This window comes from Hemiscyllium ocellatum, chromosome 6 (genome assembly GCF_020745735.1).
Source record: "Hemiscyllium ocellatum isolate sHemOce1 chromosome 6, sHemOce1.pat.X.cur, whole genome shotgun sequence".
NCBI lineage: Eukaryota > Metazoa > Chordata > Chondrichthyes > Orectolobiformes > Hemiscylliidae > Hemiscyllium > Hemiscyllium ocellatum.
The window spans coordinates 27,996,397-28,019,350 of record NC_083406.1 but is presented as its reverse complement, the minus strand read 5'-3'; the positions used below and the strand labels follow the sequence as shown (position 1 = coordinate 28,019,350).

The 22,954-nt window shown below is 41.1% G+C and overlaps 1 protein-coding gene across 1 annotated transcript in view; it reads right to left on the bottom strand.

The window, feature by feature from the left end:
- The window catches only part of pibf1 (progesterone immunomodulatory binding factor 1), a 141,369-nt gene that overhangs the window by 96,269 nt on the left and 22,146 nt on the right, over window positions 1-22,954 (bottom strand). Inside the window, exon 10 of the mRNA XM_060826525.1 lies at window positions 11,027-11,125. Coding sequence (XP_060682508.1) covers window positions 11,027-11,125 — 99 coding nt within the window. The remainder of the gene's footprint in view (window positions 1-11,026; window positions 11,126-22,954) is intronic.

Genomic DNA, 22,954 nt, shown 5'->3' with positions numbered 1-22,954 from the left:
TTCCCACTAGTAGACCTCACATGTACAGTATCCTGATGTGCATTTACCAGCCGAATCAGTGGGTCATGATTTCGGAGTATTTGCCTATCTAGTCCTCGGGGTATTGAGCCCTCAATAAGTGCCATTGGCTGGGCCTATCTCACATTGTTTAAATAAAAGTTGACCAAAAGGCAGTGAAGGTGAGGACAAATTCTTTCTATCCATTTGATTTTGAAACGGTGTAAAAGTCGTTCATTATACAGATTAAAAAGTAACATTCCACTTTCAAACAGATCAAGTATAGTCTGGTTGTTAAAAGCACAGTGCCATATCAAATTGAGTTCAACACAGGTCACAGCTTGGATCCCAATTCACTCCAGTTTGTTTCAGTCGTGCTGTTCTGGGCACTGACAAAACAGCAAATGTTGCAGCTCTCCAACCTGAGAATGCACATGTTCTGATGTTGATCGGGACTTAACTCTGAATGTTCCTTTGGATAAATCTTCTGCTACAATGGCCCTCGAGATAAGGTGCTACTGAGTGGCAGTTAACTGATACTCTGGAAGAGCAACCCAATTTAGGTCAGTGTGTCTTCAGGAAATTGAAGAGGAGGGAATCTAATTTCAGAATCCTTCCTACATTCCCAGAGGTCGTGATGTGGTGCAGTAAGATGCACATGGGGACACAACTGCATGGCATATAACTGACAATACATTTTAACTTGGATAAATATCAGGTAGTAATGATAGAGACAGCATTCATTATGGAACCTACAACAGGAAGTAAAATGGAATATAACAAAGTACAATAAATTCTTTACAACAATCCAAATTATCCTGTTTTGAGTGAAAATATTTATTTGTAAATCATTATTTCTGCATTAGTTTCAACTATGTTTCCTATTTATATGCCAAATGAAAAACTAGGTCTTTCCTGCTAATTTGACACCAGATCAAAGTATAAAAACTCTCAGCTGTAATTACTGTGTATCAATTATGCACATTAGTTCTACTATAAATTATAAAATGCTCCCTGGGTACAATATTTACTCAAAACATAATGAATATGATAAATCAATGCAAGATTATCTGGGAATTTCTTCTACACTGAGCTATCATTTTCACATATGTATATTTTACAAGTATTAATCTTACATAGCACTCAGTTCTTCTCTGTGCCAAACTAACCCAGTTTGCCTCAATATAATAAAACAAAGAATTGCAGATGCTGTGGATCTGAAACAAAAACAAACTGCTAGAAAAACTCTGCACATGTGGCAGCACCCATGTGAAAAAAGCAGTCTTCGAGTTTGGTGACTTCTCATCAGTTTGCCTCAACTTCATCCACCAAGTTTCAAGCAGTTTTGTAATTGATCTTAATCTGATTACCATTTCTTTTCTACTAATATCTGGCAGAACATCATGTTTCTTTAAGCTAGGAATGTGAAACCAATTTGGCAGAGCACCACATTTAAAACAAAACTGTCAACCAGTAAAAGAACAAAATACCATGCGAACTTCATTCGCAAACAAGTGGAAGTCAGAAAAGGACATGATGGATTCAGCTGTGACACCATCATCCTATGAAATTACATAAATTTGATTTATGTTCCATTAAATTTAGAAGGTTAGGATGTGACCTAATCAACATGTTTAAATGATAAAAGGACTAGATTGGGTAAATACAATTAGAGCTAGTTATTTAGGAATGAAGTCTGTTGAGACCTTCATTGCTTTTTCCTTCTAATATTTTTGTTTTGGAGCTGTGAAGTGTGAGCTAAGAGGTGAAGGTGATTTTTGAGTTGTGAGCAGCAGCTTGTTTAAAAAAAAACCCAAAAAACTGATACTTGCTAATGATGTCAGTATTGAAGTTAATTTTTAATTGTTTTGTGTTCAAAGTATTCTGTTGACATTTCAAATCTGGACTGGAATTATACTCAAACAGACCAAGATGTTTGAATGTTAACAGGACTTCACAAGAAGGTTGGTGCCAACAGAATGTTAAAAAAGAGAATTCAAAGTTTGCACTGGTTTTGAACTGTGTTGTTGTCAAACAGAATGTAGTTACCAAAGCTACAGGAGAGAATTTGATTGCACCCTGGTTACCCTCCCATTATCAATCTACTGAAAGTTCAAAGAATAGCATTGGAACTCAGTTGTAAGAATTAAATGAATATTTCTTGGAACTGACTGTAAGCTATTTGCATTGACCAGTGTCATTGGAAACCAAGGAAGATACAATTGCATGTACCTGAGACATTATGAATTGTGGTAACAGCTTAAGCCAATTGGTCATTTATATCTCTCTTATAGTTCTTTGATTTATTCCTTAACAGTGCCTGTTGGTCTGAGAGAAAGTGTGGAAACTAGAATCAAGGAGAATTAGTTTTGGATCATAGATAGAATTAGATTCCCTTGTTGTTTAACTTTGCTTAGCTAAAACTACTATATTAATAATGAATGACTAATTGTTTAGTTTAAGCAATAAATCTGATGCCGAGTATTAATTATTCACAAAGTCTGGTACTGGTGGAGAGATGGAGACTGCAAAGGGTTGTTGCGGGAGGGGAAGACAGAGCCTGCAACCTGCAAGTAGGATTGTGGGGTTAGAAGAGAAGTAGCTGCAAAGTGGAGTGGGAAGAGGAGTGTAGAGAGAGAAGGAGACTGCAAGAGGATAGGGGAAGAATGAAGCTGCCAAGAGGGATAAAAGAGGTCAGTGTAATAAGCTGCAGAAAGGCTGCATGGAGGAGGCTGTGGTGGTGATGGGGCAGAAGGAGCGATGCATGACGAAGGCTGTGGAGATGCATGGGGAGTTTGTAACAGGGCTGGTTATGAGGTGGAGTAGGACAAGTAAAGGGAAGCAATGGATATGCTGCAACAGAGCCAGGGAGGGAAATGTTTGAAGGGAGGCCGCAAGGCCAGGGTGGAAGGAAGCAGTAAAGGAGAAAGAAATTATCAAATGGTTTTAAATCTGTCAATAAATAAACACTTCATCTAATTAAGAATAAAGAAAACCTGAAATTGCTTAGGGAATTAATTCCTTGCAATGTGGAATCTCTCGTTTAAGAATGCACACACTCAATAGCTATTATATGGGTAAAATGCAATGAATGCTATTATAATAAATGTGCATGTATCAACTGCTACCTTCAAATCTGAGATTATGGGGAGATGCAGCTTTGTATATCTAGAATGGAAAGTATTAGGTGCAACCTCACTAGTCTGCATCTGATGTGTTAGCCATTGTTGTGTGTGTGTGGAAGTGTGTCATTTTGTAAAAAAAAAATTGCTGTTAATTTATATCTGTTGACTTGTGCCAAATTGAGCTCTGTAGTATCCAGAAAATTGATGCTTTCCTTATGTGTTGCAATTGTCAGTTTAATGGAGATTGATTGTTATTAAGGATACTTATGAATTCTATTTGTTCTGCTTCCTTGTGGGTCCAAATACCCAATGTGTATACAATCACTGAAGGTATTGTTACGATGTGACTGAATTACTTAATGGACTAAGTGTTATGAAGATTTTTTTTGTCTGAGGATTTAAGTGTTGAAGGATTGTGGAAGAATTGATTTATTTTAAGTTTTGTGGAAATACCTGGAAAGATTTATTTAAAAGAGGCTGCTGAAAGGTCTCTATGGACATTGAAGAAGAATTCTTCACAAAAAAAAAATCACACTGCGGCTGAATACCACTTGTTCTGTTGTCGATCCTTGCAAGGGTGGTTTGAACAGTGACTGGATGGAGTTTGTTTCGGTTTCTGGAATTAGCGGGGTCAGTAACAAAGATGGGCAATGTGAAGGAGATTTCACCTGAGTAAATGTATCTGGGAATTTGGTACAAAGTGAGGATTCAGCTGATCAGGAAAGAGATGTTTTATGTAAAGTTTACTATAAGAAGCAAACTTTGCTGAATAGGGAATTGAAAGAAGGGTGGGTAGGTGTGGGTTTTCTACTCTTTTCTAACCCTTCAGCATTTATCTTCCAATTTTGTGCAGGAGGAGAAATAGGTAAATCATTAAACTGTAAGCATTATTAGCTAGTATTTTAATATTAATCAAAATTGTAACCTTTACTGCTTATGCCAAAACATTTTGGGACGCGTAGGCTGAGTTAATTGCAGATTAAATCACAAATCACAAACTAATTTACACAAATTAAAGATTTCAGAGCAACTAATTTGCTGTGATTGCAGAACATGGGAGCTTCTGAATATTGTTGTTATCCAGGGAAAATTCATCTGCAGTAAATGCTTGAAGCTGCAAGAACTTCGGCTTGAGGGAAGTTACTGGACAGATTTTTTTTCTAGGAGGCAGTCAGACCCCTTACAACAGGCTCTTCCAATTTGGTCAGTGGTCAAGGACAGGAAAGTGTAATTGCTAATGAAGCAAATAAGGGGACCCAGAAGCCAGGAGTGCAGCAGCCTCAGCCTTTGCAATCGTCCAACAGGTTTGACATTCTTTCTGCTCAGATGAGGCAGAGGCCTTCAGCATGGAAGAGCTCATGGCACTGGGGGACATGAAGCCATTCAAGAATGGGACAGTAATAAGGAATGTGTTGATAGTAGGAGATAGTATACAGAGATTAACACTGCTCTCTGCAGCAAAGATGGTGAATCTAGGTGGCTGTGTTATCTGCCTGGTGCCAGAATTGGTCATATATGCTGTGGGCAGGAGAAAGATTTGCAGTGGGAAGTGATTGTGTTCTACCTCAGTTCCAATGACATACTGCTGAGGCAGTATGAGAAGCTGGGTACTAAATTAAATAGCAGACCCACAAAGATGATAATCTCTGGATTACTCCCTGAACCACATCGAGATGGCGTAGGATGAATAAGATTAGATAAATTAATGCACATCTCAAAGACTGGTAATGACAGAATTGGGTTCTGGTTTATGGGACATTTGGCACAGTCTAGCGATCCTTACTTTGAGACAGTCAAGACTGAAATGTGTTGGGACTGGTGCTCTCATGAGCCACATAACTAGGGAAGTAGAGAAGTCTTTAAAACAAACACGTGGAGGTGAAGGATCAAGCTTTGGTAAATTTAAAAAATCAAGGGATGGAGTCAAAGCAGGAGAACAAAATATTAATGTTGAATTGAATTGAATTTATTGTCACATGTATCGAGGCACAGTGAAAAGCTTTGTCTTGCGAGCAATACAGACAGATCACAGAGTTAAATAGCATAGATAAGTAAATATTAGGTAAACAGCGGCAAAACAAATACAGAGGTACAGGCGATTGCTGAGAGTTTGAGAGTCCATTCAGTATTCTAACAACATAGGACATAGAACATTACAGCGCAGTACAGGCCCTTCGGCCCTCAATGTTGCGCCGCCCTGTCATACTAATCTGAAGCCCATCCCACCTACACTATTCCATGTACGTCGATTTGCCTGTCCAATGACGACTTAAATGCACTTAAACTTGGCGAATCTACTACCGATGCAGGCAAAGCATTCCATACCCTTACTACTCTCTGAGTAAAGAAACTATTTCTGACATCTGTCTTACACCTCTCTCCCCTCACTTTAAAGTTGTGTCCCCTCGTGTTTGCCATCCCCATACTAGGAAAAAGCCTCTCCCTGTTCACCCTATCTAACCCTCTGATTATCTTGCATATCTCTATTAAGTCACCTCTCAACCTTCTTCTCTCTAACGAGAACAGCCTCAAGGCCCTCAGCCTTTCCTTGTAAGACATTCCTTCCATACCAGGCAACATCCTAGTAAATCTCCTCTGCACCCTTTCCAAAGCTTCCACATCCTTCTTATAATGCGGTGACCAGAACTGTACACAATACTCTAAGTGTGGCCGTACCAGAGCTTTGTATAGCTGCAGCATAACCTCCTGGTTCCAGAACTCAATCCCTCTACTAATAAAGGCCAAAACACTGTATGCCTTCTTAAGAACCTTGTCAATCTGGGTGGCAACTTTCAGGGATCTGTGTACATGGACACCGAGATCTCTCTGCTCATCTGCAGTCCCAAGAATCCTACCATTAGCCCAGTACTTTGCATTCGGATTACTCCGGCCAAAATGTATCACCTCACACTTGTCCACATTAAACTTCATTTGCTACCTCTCAGTGCAGATCTGCATCTTATCTATGTCTCTATGCAACCTACTACATTCTTCGTCACTATCCACAACTCTACTGACCTTAGTGTTGTCCGCAAATTTACTAACCCACCCTTCTAAGCCTTCCAGGTCACTTATAAAAATGACAAACAGCAGTGGACCCAACACCGACCCTTGCGGTACGCCACTAGTAAATGGACACCAAGATGAACATGTTTCATCAAGTACAACCCTCTGTTTTCTTTCAGCAAGCCAATTAGTGATCCAAACCGCTATGTCTCCCACAATCCCATTCCTCCGCATTTTGTATAATAGCCTACTGTGGGGAACCTTATCAAACACCTTGCTGAAATCCATATACACATCAACCGATTTACTCTCATCTACCTGTTCGGTCATTTCGTCAAAAAACTCAATAAGATTCATTAAGCATGATCTACCCTTCACAAAACCGTGCTACTGTCCCTGATCAGATTATTCTTTTCCTTGATGTTTATAAATCCTCTCTTATAACCTTTTCCAACACTTTACCAAAACTGAAGTGAGACTCACCAGTATGTAATTATCAGGGTTGTCTCTACTACCCTTTTCGAACAAGGGAACCACATTTGCTATCCTCCAGTCCTCAGCCATTGTTCCTGTAGACAATGATGATTTGAAGATCAATGCCAAAGGCTCGGCAATCTCTTCCCTTGCTTCCCAGAGGATCCTAGGATAGATCCCATCCGGCCCAGGGGACTTGTCTATTTTCACACGCTGCACTATTTCTAATACATCTTCCTTGTGAACATCAGTCTCTTCTAGTCTAGTCTAGTATCTCTGTATCTTCCTCGCCAACATTTTCACTTTCTACAGTGAACACTGTCAAAAAATATTTATTTAGTGCTTCCCCTATCTCCTCTGACTCCACACACAACTTCCCACTATTATCCTTGATTGGCCCTAATTTAACTCTCGTCATTCTTTTATTCCTGACATACTATTTCAAAACCAGCTGGTGTGTGTGTAACTTCTCCCCAATGGTAGAGGTTGTAGAAAAGCATTGCCAGGGTGGGATGGATCTTTGAGAATGCTGGCAGCCTTTCCTTGACAGTGGGCCTGGTAGATGGATTCTATAGATGGGAGGTTGGCCTTTGTGATTGTCCAGGCTGAATTCACCACTTTCTGTAACCGTCTCCAATCTTGAATGGTACAGCTGCCATACCAGGTAGTGATACATCCAGACAGAATGCTCTCGATGGCACACCTATAGACGTTGCCAAATTTCCTCAGCTGCTTGAGGAAGAAGAGACGTTGTTGGGTCTTTGTAACCAGTGCGTCCACATGAAGAGTCCAAGCAAGCTTGCTGTTGATGACCACTCCCAGGAGTTTGACACTTTCCACTCGTTCCACCGCTTTCAATGTCGGCAAAACCAAGGTTGTTCTCAGTTCACCATTTTTCGAGGTCTTCCAGCTCCCATCTGTAGTCTGTCTCATCACCATCTGAGATTCGACCGATTGTGGTGTTGTCATCAGCGAATGTGTAAATGGCATTAGTCTAGTATTTGGCAACGCGTTCATGGGTATACAGAGAGTAAATAGGGAGCTGAGTACGCACCCCTAGGGAGTTCCAGTGTTGAGTGTTAGTTAGGATAAAACATTGTCCTCAATCTTCACTAATTGTGGCCTGTGCGTCAGGAAACTGAGGATCCAATTGCAGAGAGTGGGGCTTAGTCCGAGATCACTAAGTTCAGTAATCATTCTCGCGGGGAAAATAGTAGTCGATGTGTAGAATTCTTACGTAGCTGTTCCTGGTGTCAAGATGTTCTAAGGAGGCATGAAGAGCAAGTGATATGGCACCAACGTGGATCTGTTGGTCCGATAGGCAAATTGGAGTGGGTCAAGAGTAGCAGAGGCTGTACTTGGTTAATGCCATGACCAGCCTTTCAAAGCACTTTATGACCACCGAAGTTAGGGCTACTGGGCAGTAGTCACTGAGAGACATACTGTAGAGTCTTCTATGGCACAGGGATGATGTTGGCTCTCTTGAAACAGGCAGGGAGAGGTTGAAGTTGTCCCAGAAGACCTCTGCCAGTTGATTTGCGCATGCTCTGAGTGCACAGCCTGGTACTCCGTCTGGCCCCATCGCTTTCCTTGGATTCACATGAAGGAAAACTGGTCTGACCTCTGATGCAGTGACTGTTGTGATAGGTTCGCCAGGACTTGTCGGAATAGGTGTTGTGTCTTCAACAAAATTCTGCTCAAAGCGAGCATAGAAGGCGTGGAGACGATCTGGGAGGGCTGTGTCATTGTCTGCTATCTTGCACTGTCTCTTTTTACAATCTGTGATGTCATTCTGTCCTTGCCATAGTCACCGGGTGTCTTAATGGCTCTGCGAAGGTCATACTTGGATTCCTTACATTTGAGTGGGTCTCCTGAACTGAAGGCCTCATGGAACCTGCTAAAAACCAAATGTATGCCCTGATTCATCCAGGGGTTCCTGTTGGGGAACACCAGGATTGATTTCCTTGGTATGCAGTCCTCCACACACTTGCTGATAAAGTCTGTGATGATGCTAGTGTACTCGTTCAAGATATCTGTGGACTGTTTGAACATGTCCCGATTCCAGACAGCACTGGAGTTGATCCTCTGCTTCCTCCAACCAGCACTGGATCTGTATCCACAAGGGGGTCTCCTGCTTGAGCTTTTGCCTGTAAACCAGGAGAAGAAACACGGCATTGTGTTTGGAGTTCCGGAAATGAGGGCGGGAAATGGAGTGGTAGGCATCTTTCACAGTGGTGTAGCAGTGGTCTAAAATGTTCAGGCTCCTGGTGGGGCAGATAATGTTCTAGTGATACATGGGCAACACCTTCCGTAGAATGGCTTAATTGAAGTTGCCAGTTTAAATAACAGGGCCTCGGGTGTTCCATCTCCAGAGTGTTAGTGGTGGAGTACAGCACATCCAGAGCTTCCTTAAACATTGCTTGTGGAGATATGTTTATAGCAGTTAGTATGTTAAAGGCAAAGGTCAGAGAATGGCAGGAAGAGACAAAAGAAAAACACTAAAGGATATACAAGCAGTGAGGACTAGATGCCACAAAGGTAATGGAAATACAAAACTCAAGGCTTGTATCCAAATACCAAGCGAATAAAGTGATAGTGAGGTGAACAAATATGATTTGATACCATTATGGAGATGTGGCTGCAGGATGACAAGAATTAGGTTATCAATATTGAGGGGTAAATGACAACCACAGATGGCATTACTGCAATGATTAAAGTTGCTTCAAATGATTAGATTGTTGAATCTGTTTGGGTGGAGATGCGAATAGTATAAGAAAGAAGTCACTTGTGGGAGCGATCTACCTAGTTTCTGAATAATGACCACACTGTAAGATGAATCATTCAATAAGAAATATTGAATACTTGTTTTATGTAGTGGCACTAGAGCAACTGGAGTTGAGCCTAACCCTCCAGCCAGAGTGAAAACAAAAAACTTCTGCAAACCAAAAGTGTAACCCTCGAGAAAATCTCAAGAACAGTCCTTTGAAAAGAAAAAGATCCCTGGTGTAAATAAGTGAAAAATTGAAGAATACCATCAACTAGCTCTTTGATAAAATTCTGAGATGATATAGGAACTATCACCGACCGCTGTTCCTCTCCAGCCTGTTAAATTGGATAACCTCATATGTTCTCACATCGAACACTATCTGCTGGTTTTGTTCACGTTCGTAACCAATCTATTCCAATTTCTAGTCACATCCACACTACTTAGTGCTAGCTATATGAACACAATCCACAAACTTAGGCATGTAGCTATCTATTCATTTAACCAAGTCATTTGAAAATGCAGTAAAAAGAAAAAGTGACCAAGTACAGACCCCTGTGTCACATCATTACAGACATTCTGAAAATGTGGATATATACTCATTAACCCAAATGACAATTCAGATACGAAACAAATTCACTATTCCAGATAATGTATTGCCCCCATTTACATCCATTATTATTAATAGTCTCTTAAGTCAAATATTGCCACTTGGCTTTAGGAGGTACAGATAGGGAAGTCCGATATGTGGATTATCAAATTATTGTGCTTTTGTTACTTCTAGCTCTTGACATTTTTTTTTATTGCCCAGTTACCACACATTTGTCTTCCTACATCAAACCTTGTGTTATATAATCCTTCCTGTTTCACATCTTAACACAACTTTCCCTTTCCTTTTGTTCCATCTCCTTGTTTCCTTTTCATCTCTTTACTCGCTTAAAATCTGGTACATCGCTAATTTGATGCAACTCCACCAAAATGTCATTGATCTGAAGCTTTAAGGGCCTTTTCAATTTTTATAAATACTGCCTAAGTCTAAGATTACTTCCAACATTCTTTCACTTTCATTTGATACAAAGTCACTGTTTAATAGATATTCCATTTTCTGATTCCCAACTACAAGTATTGTCTCTGCTTGTCATTTTAAGACACAGATTAGTTTATCAACTTATTAATGTATTTGCAAAAGCTTTTAGTGTTCTCTTTGACATCTCTTGCAATCTACATAAAAAAGAAACAAGATCCTTGAATGGGGAAAAAGCTGATGTGGATGAAGTCATGCATTCATTCATCTTTATGTAACGTTCCAAATTTGAGCCATCCTCAGCGACTAAAAAGGAACTTGCATCCCTGCTACACCATCTTTTTTCTGTAATATGTGGCTTATACTCAAATTAAAAATACCAAAGGCTTCAGCTGTGGAATGCCCAAGAGTACATTTGGTTTTAACACAACAGTGCCAAGCATACTTAGAAATTGAAGAAAATTGTAGGCAAAGTTTTTAAAAACAAAATGTCTATAAATTACAACATCAGTAGAAGATATGTAATTTTAAGTGTAACTGTAAAAAAAGCACATGCTTATCCAATTCTAACCAACATAGACATGCAAGAATATTGAATTTTCTGTGCATTAAACATGCTTGTCTATCAACACCTACTGGTCCAGAAGTTGGTCACATTTTGCTAGCGCATCCTTTTCTGCTTCAACAGCTCGGTCCTTTTCTGCAACAGCATTGTCTCTTGCTTCCCTTAAATTCCTAAAATTGGATAAATTAGAAAAAAGGCCTTCAGTGGTTATAGTAAAATTTGGAAATTGTCCAGTCAACAAGCAGGTTGCACGACTGTTCAATATAAAATTTCAAGATTTTAAATCTTTGTTGATACCAAATTTACTGCAGCAATACTCACACAGTAAGTCATAAAATAATACCCTGAGTTACTGATAAAAGGAGCTGATGTTATTCAAAATGCTTCCTTGCTAATTTATTAACGTGTTGGGTGAGGAAATTTGAGACACTATGAATACTAAAATTGGTTTGATAAAGGTTGTAAGCAAATTAGCAGAGAACACTCACAACCACTTCCGCCCCTCACAATTCCTCATGCATCACACGTGACATCACTTCCGCCCTTCACATCATCGCTGATGCCACACGCTCAGTGACTTCTGCCACCCCTACTGCTGTGGTCACCACCACTTCCGCCCCCGCCAGCGCCTCTCACCTGCATTCTGCTGACACGCCCCCCACCCCCACAGACCCCACTGTCACTATCCCTACCCTCCAGAACCCCGAGGGGAACATTACCCCTGCTCATGACTCTATCCCCCACCGCCCCCATCACCACACCCACTCCAGTTACAGGTTCCGCCCCCCACTCCCAGCTTCACACCCACACCAGATCCCAGCCCTGCCGAGTTTTCACCATCGCCCCAGACCTCCCCCTCACTGAGGACGAACGATCAGTCCTCAGCAAAGGACTCATCTTCATCCCCCTCCATCCATGCATCAATGAATTTAATACACGCCATGACGTCGAACAATTCTTCCGTTGCCTCCGCCTCCAAGCTTACTTTTACAATCAGGATTCCCGCCCACCTTCCGAGGACCCCTTCGTCCACCTCCAACACACTGCATCCACCTGGACACCCCGCGCTGGCCTATTACCTGCCCTCGATCTTTCATTTCCAACTGCCGCTGGGACATTAACCGCCTCAACCTGTCTACCCCCCTCCCCCACTCCAACCTCTCACCCTCACAACGCGCAGCCCTCCAATCCCTCTGATCCAATCCCAACCTCACCATCAAGCCAGCAGATAAAGGGAGCACAGTGGTAGTCTGGCGCACTGACCTCTACACCGCTGAAGCCAAATGCCAACTCGAGGATACCTCTTCCTACAGCCCCCTTGACCATGACCCCACCCCCCCCAATCACCAAACCATCATCTCCAAGACCATGCAGAACCTCATCACCTTAGGAGATCTCCCACCCACAGCTTCCAACCTCATAGTCCGGGAACCCCGCACTGCCCGGTTCTACCTCCTTCCCAAGATCCACAAGCCTGACCGCCCTGGCCGACCCATTGTCTCAGCATGCTCCTGCCCCACTGAACTCACTTCTACCTACCTCGACACTGTCCTATCCCCCCAGTCCAGAAAATCCCCACATACATTCGAGACACCACCCATGCCCTCCACCTCCTACAAGACTTCCGTTTCCCCAGCCCCCAATGCCTCATCTTCACCATGGATATCCAATTCCTCTACACCTCCATCCGCCATGACCAGGGCCTCCAAGCCCTCCCTTTTTTCCTCTCCAGACGTCCCCAACAGTACCCTTCCACCGACACTCTCATTCGTTTGGCCGAACTGGTCCTCACCCTTGACAATTTCTCCTTTGAATCCTCCCACTTCCTCCAGACCAAAGGGGTAGCCATGGGCACACATATGGGCCCCAGCTATGCCTGTCTCTTTGTTGGCTACGTAGAACAGTTGATCTTCTGTAATTACACCGGCACCACTCCCCACCTCTTCCTCCGCTACATTGATAACTGCATTGGCGCCACCTCGTGCTCCCGCAAGGAGGTTGAGAAATTCATCAACTTCACCAACACATTCCACCCTGACCTTAAATTTACCTGGACCATCTCTGACACCTCCTTCCCCTTCCTGGACCTCTCTATTTCCATTAATGACGACCAACTTGACACTGACATTTTTTTACAAACCCACCGACTCCCACAGCTACCTGGATTACACCTTTTTCCACCCTACCTCTTGTAAAAATGCCATCCCGTATTCCCAATTCCTCCGCCTCCACCGTAACTGATCCCAGGAGGACCAGTTCCACCACAGAACACACCAGATGGCCTCCTTCTTTAGAGACCGCAATTTCCCTTCCCACGTGGTTAAAGATGCCCTCCAACGCATCTCGTCCACATTTCGCACCTCCGCCCTCAGACCCCACCCCTCCAACCGTAACAAGGACAGAACCCCCCTGGTGCTCACCTTCCACCCTACAAACCTTTGCATAAACCAAATCATCCGCCGACATTTCTGCCACCTCCAAAAAGACCCCACCACCAGGGATATATTTCCCTCCCCACCCCTTTCCGTCTTCCGCAAAGACCATTCCCTCCGTGACTACCTGGTCAGGTCCACGCCCCCCTACAACCCACCCTCCCATCCTGGCACTTTCCCTGCCACCGCAGGAACTGTAAAACCTGTGCCCACATCTCCTCCCTCACCTCTATCCAAGGCCATAAAGGAGCCTTCCACATCCATCAAAGTTTTACCTGCACATCCACTAATATCATTTATTGTATCCATTGCTTCCGATGCGGTCTCCTCTACATTGGGGAGACTGGGCGCCTCCTAGCATAGCGCATTAGGGAACATCTCCGAGACACCCGCACCAATCAACCACACCGCCCTGTGGCCCAACATTTCAACTCCCCCTCCCACTCTGCCAAGGACATGGAGATCCTGGGCTTCCTTCACCGCCACTCCCTCACCACCAGATGACTGGAGGAAGAACGCCTCATCTTCCGCCTCGGAACACTTCAACCCCAGAGCATCAATGTGGACTTCAACAGTTTCCTCATTTCCCCTTCCCCCACCTCACCCTAGTTCTAAACTTCCAGTTCAGCACTGTCCCCACGACTTGTCCGGAGTTGTCCTACCTGCCTATCTCCTTTTCCACCTATCCACTCCACTCTCTCCTCCCTGAACCTATCACCTTCATCCCCTCCCCCACTCACCCATTGTACTCTATGCTACTATCTCCCCACCCCCACCCTCCTCTAGCTTATCTCTCCACGCTTCAGGCTCACTGCCTTTATTCCTAATGAAGGGCTTTTGCCCGAAACATCGATTTCGCTGCTCCTTGGATGCTGCCTGAACTGCTGTAATCTTACAGCACCACTAATCCACAACCTGGTTTCCAGCATCTGCAGCCATTGTTTTTACCACCTTGAAAAATAACAGTTTCATGTAGTTCCACAGCAAAAGGAAAATTGAATTTATACATGAACAGCAAGTAGTTTGGAAATTTTAGACACATGGCAAAGTTGTGCATGTTTGTTTTTCCTCTTTCTACTACCTAACCCCAGACTGTCAAGTTTGGTAACAAAAATGAAAAGCAAATTATTGCTGATGCAGAGAAATAAAACACATTTTATTGATTACATTCTATCTTTCCCCAAGTCAAATAAAAGGTCATAGCTCTGAAACGTTAACCTTCCTGTCCATCTGTGAATCTGCCACACATGCTGAATAATTCATGTTTAAATTGGAAACAAACTGGTTGACAATATCACAGCATTATCTCAGAGAGTGAACACACAGGTAGGAGGCAATCGTTTCACAACTTGGTTCTCTTATTATCCAAGGCAGTGAAACTCTCCAAAAATGAAGATGCTTCCTGCATCATCTGTCTCAAACTAGCTGCAGTGACAAATATAAACAGTGCCTTGAGGCAAAAAATTGGTGCTGTTGCAGCACTACTTGGTGGCACAGCTTCAAGTCCAGAAAGGCATAACATTGCTTTGTTAGCCTGTTCTGAATTTTCCCTCATTTCATGTGTTCCAAATTTCCAATATAGTTTAGCAACAATTACACAGGTAAATAATTGATCAGATGTTGTAACATTAATGCTGGTGCCAATTAAGCAAAAGCATTCAACTCTATATTAGATGATCATTGGTTCAAGTCCCAGTCCAGAGACTGAACAGGACTTCAGCTGACAGTTAAGTGTAATGCGAAAGTACTCTCCTTCAGTTATGATTCCAACTAATGGCCTTACTATACAAGTCGGATCCCAATGCAAGGTTTGGTTTAATGGACCACAAGTTTTAAATTGATATTAGTTTACTGTGCTGGTCAGTCACTGACATGTAAGAGGGTGCCAATGAACTTTTAACAAAAGTACTTCAAGGTTTATTACATACATACTGAAAACAAAAAATAAAACTATATTACCCCACAAAAAGTCTATTTGAGACAATCTTTTTACAATAAGATCCAGGGATCCAAACCTTTTTGAAGCAAAAATATATGTATCATCTATAACTATGGGTAAGGTATCGGAGAACTGAAGGATGGCTAATACTGTGCTTTTATTTTCGAAAAGCCCTGATGAGAAGCCTGGGAACCATAGGCCTGTTCAGTCTGACATCAGTGGTGGCTAAGTTGTTGGAGGTGATTCTGAATGATAGGGTTTACATGCACATGGAGAGGCAATGATTAGAGATAGTTAGCATGGTTTTGTGCGAGGGAAATTGTGCCTCTCAAACTTGGTTCAGTTTTTTGAAGTTACCAAAAGATTGCCTGCTTGCAAACTGGATATAAAATTGGCTTTACAGTCAGAGACAGAGGATGGTGGTGGAGACTGAAGGCCTGTGACCAACGGTGTTCCACAGGGATCGGTAATGCGTCCGCTTTTGTTTGTCATTTATATAATTGATTTTGATGAGAATATAGGAGATATGGTTTGTAAGTTTGCAACTGATACCAAAAATGGTTGTACAGCAGACAGTTGAGGGGGGTATCTAAAATTGTAAAAGGTCTTGATCAATTGGATCAAAGGGCTGAGGAGTTGCAGATGGAGTTAAATTTGGATAAATGTTAGGTATTGCATTTTGGAAAAACAATCAAGGACATTAATGGAAGGACCCTGGGCAGTGATATAGAACAGACAGACTTTGTGGCTCAGGTAGGTAATTCTTTGAAATGTGTGTCACAGGGAGACAAGGGGACTAAGAAGGCATTTAGCATATTTGCCTCCACTGCTCAGACTTTTGAGTATAGGAGTTGAGATCTCATGCTGAGGTTGTGCAGGATGTCAGTGAGACCTCTTCTGGAATACAGTGTGCAGTTCTGGTCACCCAGTTATAGGAAAGATATTAAACTGGAGACGGTTCAGAAAAGATTTATCAAGGTGGTGCCAGGAATGGAGGGTTTGAGTCTTAAAAATAGGCTGGGACTTTTTCCACTGGAGCATTGAAGGTTGAGGGGTGACCTTACTGAAGTTTATAAAATCGTGATGGACATAGAACAGGTGAATAGCAAAGGTCTTACCCTGAGTTAGGGGAGTTCAAAATTAGGGGGCATATTTAGAAGCTAAGAGGAAAAAGTTTTTAAAATACGTGAGGGGTAACTTTTTTTAAACACAGTGATTAAGTGTATGTAATGAACTGCCAGAGCAAGTGGTGGATGCAGGTACACTTACAACTTTTAAAAGACATTTGGATAAATTCATGAATAGGAAAGGTTTGGAGGGATATGTGCTAAACGCAGGCCAAACTATTTCAGTTTGGGAATATGGTCGGTGTGAACTGGTTGGACTGAAGGGTCTGTTTCCATGTCATATGACTCTATGACTCTAACCTTACAGATTCACGAATCTTTATGTAAGGTCACGCTGTCTCCACTTTAATGTTCCTTGTTTAGTTAACAGTATAATGGTTTCTGAAGCTTTCTTCTTACTGAGTTCTAAACATTTTCACAGCAAACACATTCTCTCAGATTCTCACAGTTTTCTTTGTTTTTGGATGTTTTTCTCCACCCTAACGTTTTGGATGCTGTTAAACTAGCAGTAGCTTTTAGCTCTGACTGAACCAGTATTACTTTCTGAATGATTCTGACCGTCTATGATAATGGACTCCTGTTATTAGGCAAAAACAGTTTTTTTTTCCCCCTTCTACCTTGTTTCAAATGCACTGAACTGTTCACCTCAAATTCTACTTCAAAGCTGTAAATTCACAAAAACATGCATTAGCAAATATCAAAACGCCTTCACCTCTCTAAAGGCAAGTTTAAAATGAAAGTAAAACAATTCTTTTCCCTTCTTAACACATGCAATACATAAATACCAATCAAATGATAAAAAAGAATTGTGTTTACTTCAGAATCCAAATTTCCAAATAACAATAATGATACATCATGAACCTTCAGCACAACGGATTAATCTTTTAGATCAGTAACTAAATTGATTCACTGCATTCTCTGTTAGTGGCTATAAGGAAAAGTGACATAACTCTTAAAGATGAGCACAGGAGTTCTTCCAGTCTTCTGGCCAACACTTATCTCTCAAGAGAAAGTGAGGACTGCAGATGCTGGAGATCAGAGTCGAAGAGCATGTGCTGGAAAAGCACAGCCAGTCAGGCAGCATCCGAGCAGGAAAGATGACGTTTTGGTCATAAGCACTGATTCCTAATGAAGGGCTTATGGCTGAAATGTTGCGTCTCCTGCTCATCGGATGCTGCCTGACCGACTGTGCTTTTCCAGCACCACACTCTTCAACTCTTAACTCTCAGTCAATACATCTAAACAGTATAACAGATAATCTATATAATTTCTATTTGCGAGTGCAAACTGGCTGCTGTGCTATCCTACAATGAATGGTTATAACAAGGATGTATTCTCTTGTGGGAAAACCTAGAACTAGGGTGTCCCAGTATAAAAATGAGAGCTGCAAACATTTAAGACAGCGGAGGAGAATTATTTCTCTCAAAGGGCCATTAGTCTTTGTAATGCTGTTCCTCAAAAGGTGGTAGAAGAGACTTTAATAATTGTTAAGGTAGAAGTTGGGTGTGAGAGTTTATGGGAGGTTGTCAGACCATGGAGTAATCAGATCTGTCATGATCTTATTGAATGGCCAAGCAGGTTTGACAAGTTGAAAGGCTTTCGCCTAACTCTTATGTTTCTGTGTAAAATACCAAAATGACTACTTTGCTTGCCTGAGGTTAAACAATTACTATATATTTACACAAGTCTTTTCATACATTCTACTTGGAACTTTGGCCAAATCTGTGACCGTCACCACTTAGAGGGACAATGCATCATATCCAAGGGACATAACTGCCCGCATTTGCACCATTTGAATTTGAACCATATCATCATCCCTTCAATGTTAGTGGATCACAAAACCTGGAACTGACCTCCTAACAGTGCATCAGTTCAAGAAGGCAACTTCTTGAATGCCAGTACATTTTCAAGGACAGGTGGACATTGTAACCTCATGTCTTACATTTAATATCAGTGTTAAATCTATTATTAGGTTACAGTTTCGCACAGTTAGGAGTAAGGTAACTTGGATCCAACTCTCAAAATTTTTGCATACTCCGGAAGTTCTATCCAATTTACATCTTAATCATGTTGAGTATTGTTAGCCAAGTATAATCCTCAAAAGCAAAAACTACACCATTGTACCTTGCCATAGCCTTTACAAAATATGTTGTTATAGTTATAACTCCATAAATCATTAAACATTCTTGCCCTAGGACATAACTATAGCAAACTAACATTTTTTGAAGCTTGAGGTATATACCCAGGAGGTTAGGAACAAATGCAATTTGGAAGAGAATCTTGTTTGATTAACAGTTGATCAGAAGCTAATCTCAATGAAATAAGTAGAAAACCAATTGAAATGAGTAATGGAATAGAATGGCACATCAGTGCACTAACTTATTGTACCATAAATTTGTAGGGTCTGTGCTTGCAGCTAATATCAGTCATGATAAATTCTCAATCCAAGCTAGCTGACAGGAGGAACCGAATAAATGTTGGACATCTCACGGTTATGGTGTGTGTTTTTGTCGGGGGGATTGTAATTCTGAAAAATTAACAGCGCATTGATGCAAAACAATATCGTAGAGAGTAGTAGAGAAACAAGAATTCCACTGAACATGCTATTTGAACTAAATAAATTAAACTTTTTAATATAAGCAATACTATTAATTTCCCTCATGGTTTATGCAAGCATAATAATGTTGTGGTTCTGTTCACCGAGCTGGGAATTTGTGTTGCGGACGTTTTGTCTCCTGTCTAGGTGACATCCTCAATGCTTGGGAGCCTCCTGTGAAGCGCTTCTCTGATTTTTCCTCCAGCATTTATAGTGGTTTGAATCTGCCGCTTCCGGTTGTCAGTTCCAGCTGTCCGTTGCAGTGGTCGGTATATTGAGTCCAGGTCGATGTGCTTATTGATTGAATCTGTGGATGAGTGCCATGCCTCTAGGAATTCCCTGGCCGTTCTCTGTTTGGCTTGTCCTATAATAGTAGTGTTGTCCCAGTCGAATTCGTGTTGCTTGTCATCTGCGTGTGTGGCTACTAAGGATAGCTGGTCGTGTCGTTTTGTGTATAGGAATTATAGGACAAGCCAAACAGAGAACAGCCAGGGAATTCCTAGAGGCATAGCACTCATCCACAGATTCAATCAATAAGCATATCGACCTGGACCCAATATACTGATCACTGCAACGGACAGCTGGAACTGACAACCGGAAGCAGCAGATTCAAACCACTACAAATGGTGGAGGAAAGATCACAGAAGCGCTTCACAGGAGGCTCCCAAGCACTGAGGATGTCACCTAGACAGGGGACGAAATGTCTGCAACACAAATTCCCAACTCGGCGAACAGGACCACAACAACGAGCACCCGAGCTACAAATCTTCTCACAAACTTTGAAGCATAATAATCAATACAAACAAATGGGTGGGAATACTGGATTCATTAAAAAGATTTAGCATGTTATCATAAACATCATAATCCACTGTACCTCCGTAGGAACCAAGACATGCAGAGGAAATGAGGTTCAGCAATTGGGAAGAATTAATTTGAAATCTCAATCAATATCAAGAAGGTAAAATATTGCCACTAACATTATTAATAAATTACAATATTGAAAAGTATATATAGTAGCATTATTACTATACAGTACCTGGACTTGAATCTTGCCACAGCAGATGGTGGAATTTAAATTCAATAAAAAAGATGGAGTTAAGACTCTAATGACATTCATGAATCCACTGTCAATGGTCAGAATAACCTATTGGTTCACTAATGTCCTTTATGGAAGGAAAATGTTATCTTTACCTGGTTTGGTCTATATGTCACTCCAGACCCACAATAACAGGGTTGACTCTTTACAATTAAGGATGGGCAATAAATATTGGCCAAGTCAGTGATGCCCTCATCCCGCGAATGATTAAAATAAATTCCATCAAAACAATCAATGATTCAACACGAAGTGTATGACAGAGTTGTAAAGACAAATAAATTGATTTGGTACATAAACTGATTGTTGAATCATAAATCCAAGGAGTGTGCTTATACTCAATAAACTATTCTAGAGAACAAATGCCAATTGTTGTATACAAGATGTATAGGCATAGAGTCATAGAGTCCTATAGCACAGAGACAGGCCCTTCGGCCCAAAATGGTCCACACCAACCAAAATGTCCATCCACACGAACCCCATTTCCCTGCACTTGGCCCATATTATTCTAAACCTATAGATAGACGAAATGATTCAGAGAAATCAACCACTTTTATGCAAGTTTTTTGTGTATGTGTATGAAGAAAGTCAAGAAAATAAATCAGTTCTTTTAAAAAGAAATGTGATTACAGCATGTTTTAATATGATGTAATTAAGCAAAGTCGCTAATATCAGGACAGAATGTAACTTTAGCATGTAGTGAGCAAAGAAATTAATGAATTGCATAGATCAGACTGCCACCTAGAGCAGACAGACAGACTTGAAACGCAAATGCTGACATTATTAGTGGGCTTCTGAGCTGCAACTAACAGGTAGTGAAGGTCTGATACAGCATTGAATGCTGTACAGGGGATTGATGACGTGAAAACAGGACAAGCAATACAGTGCTTCTTCAAACAGTAAGGTAAAGAATGTTTACTGGGGTACACAGTGTGAAACAAAGTGCAATCAATAATATTTAATTTTGCAAAAATGAGGTAACAAGGAAGAGCTATGGGATTGAGTAACAAAAGCGACAAAGAAAATATTTTACTTCACTTTTATAAAGAATTGCAACCTAAAAGAATAAGAGCCCACAATTTTAAAGGTACATTTTCAGATCCAGCAAGCTGTTGGCAGTAATTAAGTAATCGACCAGAAAATAACTTACGCTTGAATGTACAAGCCTGGACTTTTGCTGGTTTGCTTCAACTGGTATCTATTGGTTACTGTTGGCAAAATATTAATACTGCGCAGCTTTGGGAGAAGGGGGAAAATTAGACATACCTCCTGATTTCAGCGATTAACTCAGCAAGTAGCTCAACAGCTCTAATGAGATAGGAATCAATTCCCTCCAGGGGAACCATTGTCTAAGAGTTTCTGTTTGAGCTTGGAAGTGTTTATCAAATTGCAAAATATCTTGTGATATCTTCTTGAGACAATTACAGTCTGGTCCCAATATGAATCCTTCAGGGGAGTCATGTGACTTCTAGAAGCCACTTTCTAAGATTTCATGTGCCCATTTTCAAGATAGATTCTGTTATGACATAGATCATCTTGATAATGCAGAACCTGAATATTTCTGGAAAAAAAATACATCTGAGTTAAAGCTTCTGTTCTTGAATTCATCAACACAATTTGCAAGGAATATTTAAGGGAAAAGCCAATATTTATACAAGAAAGGAGAATGTTGATTGGTTGGCAAGTGGACTTGGATTGGTAGAGTTATTACCATGAACATGCACCTGATGATGATAATTAACTGCTAAGCTTTCTTTAAATTTTAGACTCTGATTAGCCAAGGCATTCACCCAAGTAATGAACCAGTGACATATAATATTTTATCTAAACATCTGAGACACTATTAAAGGGTTTAAGTAAACAGGTGAGAATTTTAAATTGGAAGCAATGTTAAATCAGGAAACACTACACAACAGCAATGATTGGTTGATAGATGAAAAACAAAGACTTGCATCTATCCCTGAAGGACAGAATATCAAGCAGGTGACAAAGACCTGATTGAGAGGCTCAGTGGCATGCTACGGTGCAGCAGAAGTGGGAAGTATTTGGCAACTGGGGCCAGTTGCCTGGTTAAGATTTTGATGGCAATCCCCATATTCCTTGTGCTTGATTTTGGATTTGTGTGTGTGGGCCAAAGGGCCTGTTCCTGTGCTGTACTGTTCTAAAGGCCCTCCCATGTTATTACAGGCAGAAGTAAATGATATTCTTGACATACTGGTTTATGGCTAGAATTTCATGTTGGGGTTAAAAATAAGAACAAGACTTAACATACTTTAGCCTCAAACAGCTATGGAAAAGTTGGAGTTAGTGGATACGGAATGAAGTTTGTGGCAGGGCCCATTCTGGTTCAAACAAATCTAGTACAAATACTTACAAATTTTTGGCAAAGAATTTACAGCTACATGGGCCAATGAGACACCACAGAACATGTCATTGCAGAAGAACAATGTCAAATTTGTTTTGTCCTCATGCAATGTCCACATACAGAGGATCCTATATTATCCAGCATTTGATTAACCGAATTTCAGATTATCCAAACAAGACTAACTGAACAAAATACTTACTGGCCATGTCCTTTGGATAATTTAGTTTCCTCTGTACATGCTTCTCGTTGAATTTTACGCCGGATAAGAATCAAAAAAGGGAAGATTTTTATTCAGCAAGTATTATATCTCTTCTAATGTTGCACAGAAGTTAACCCAGCTAAGTTTCTTGATCTGCACTGTCCTTATGCACTGGATAAGTTTTTGAACGATTCGATTAGTTTGCTGACACACTTCCAACTGTCTTAATTCCATATCCACGACACACC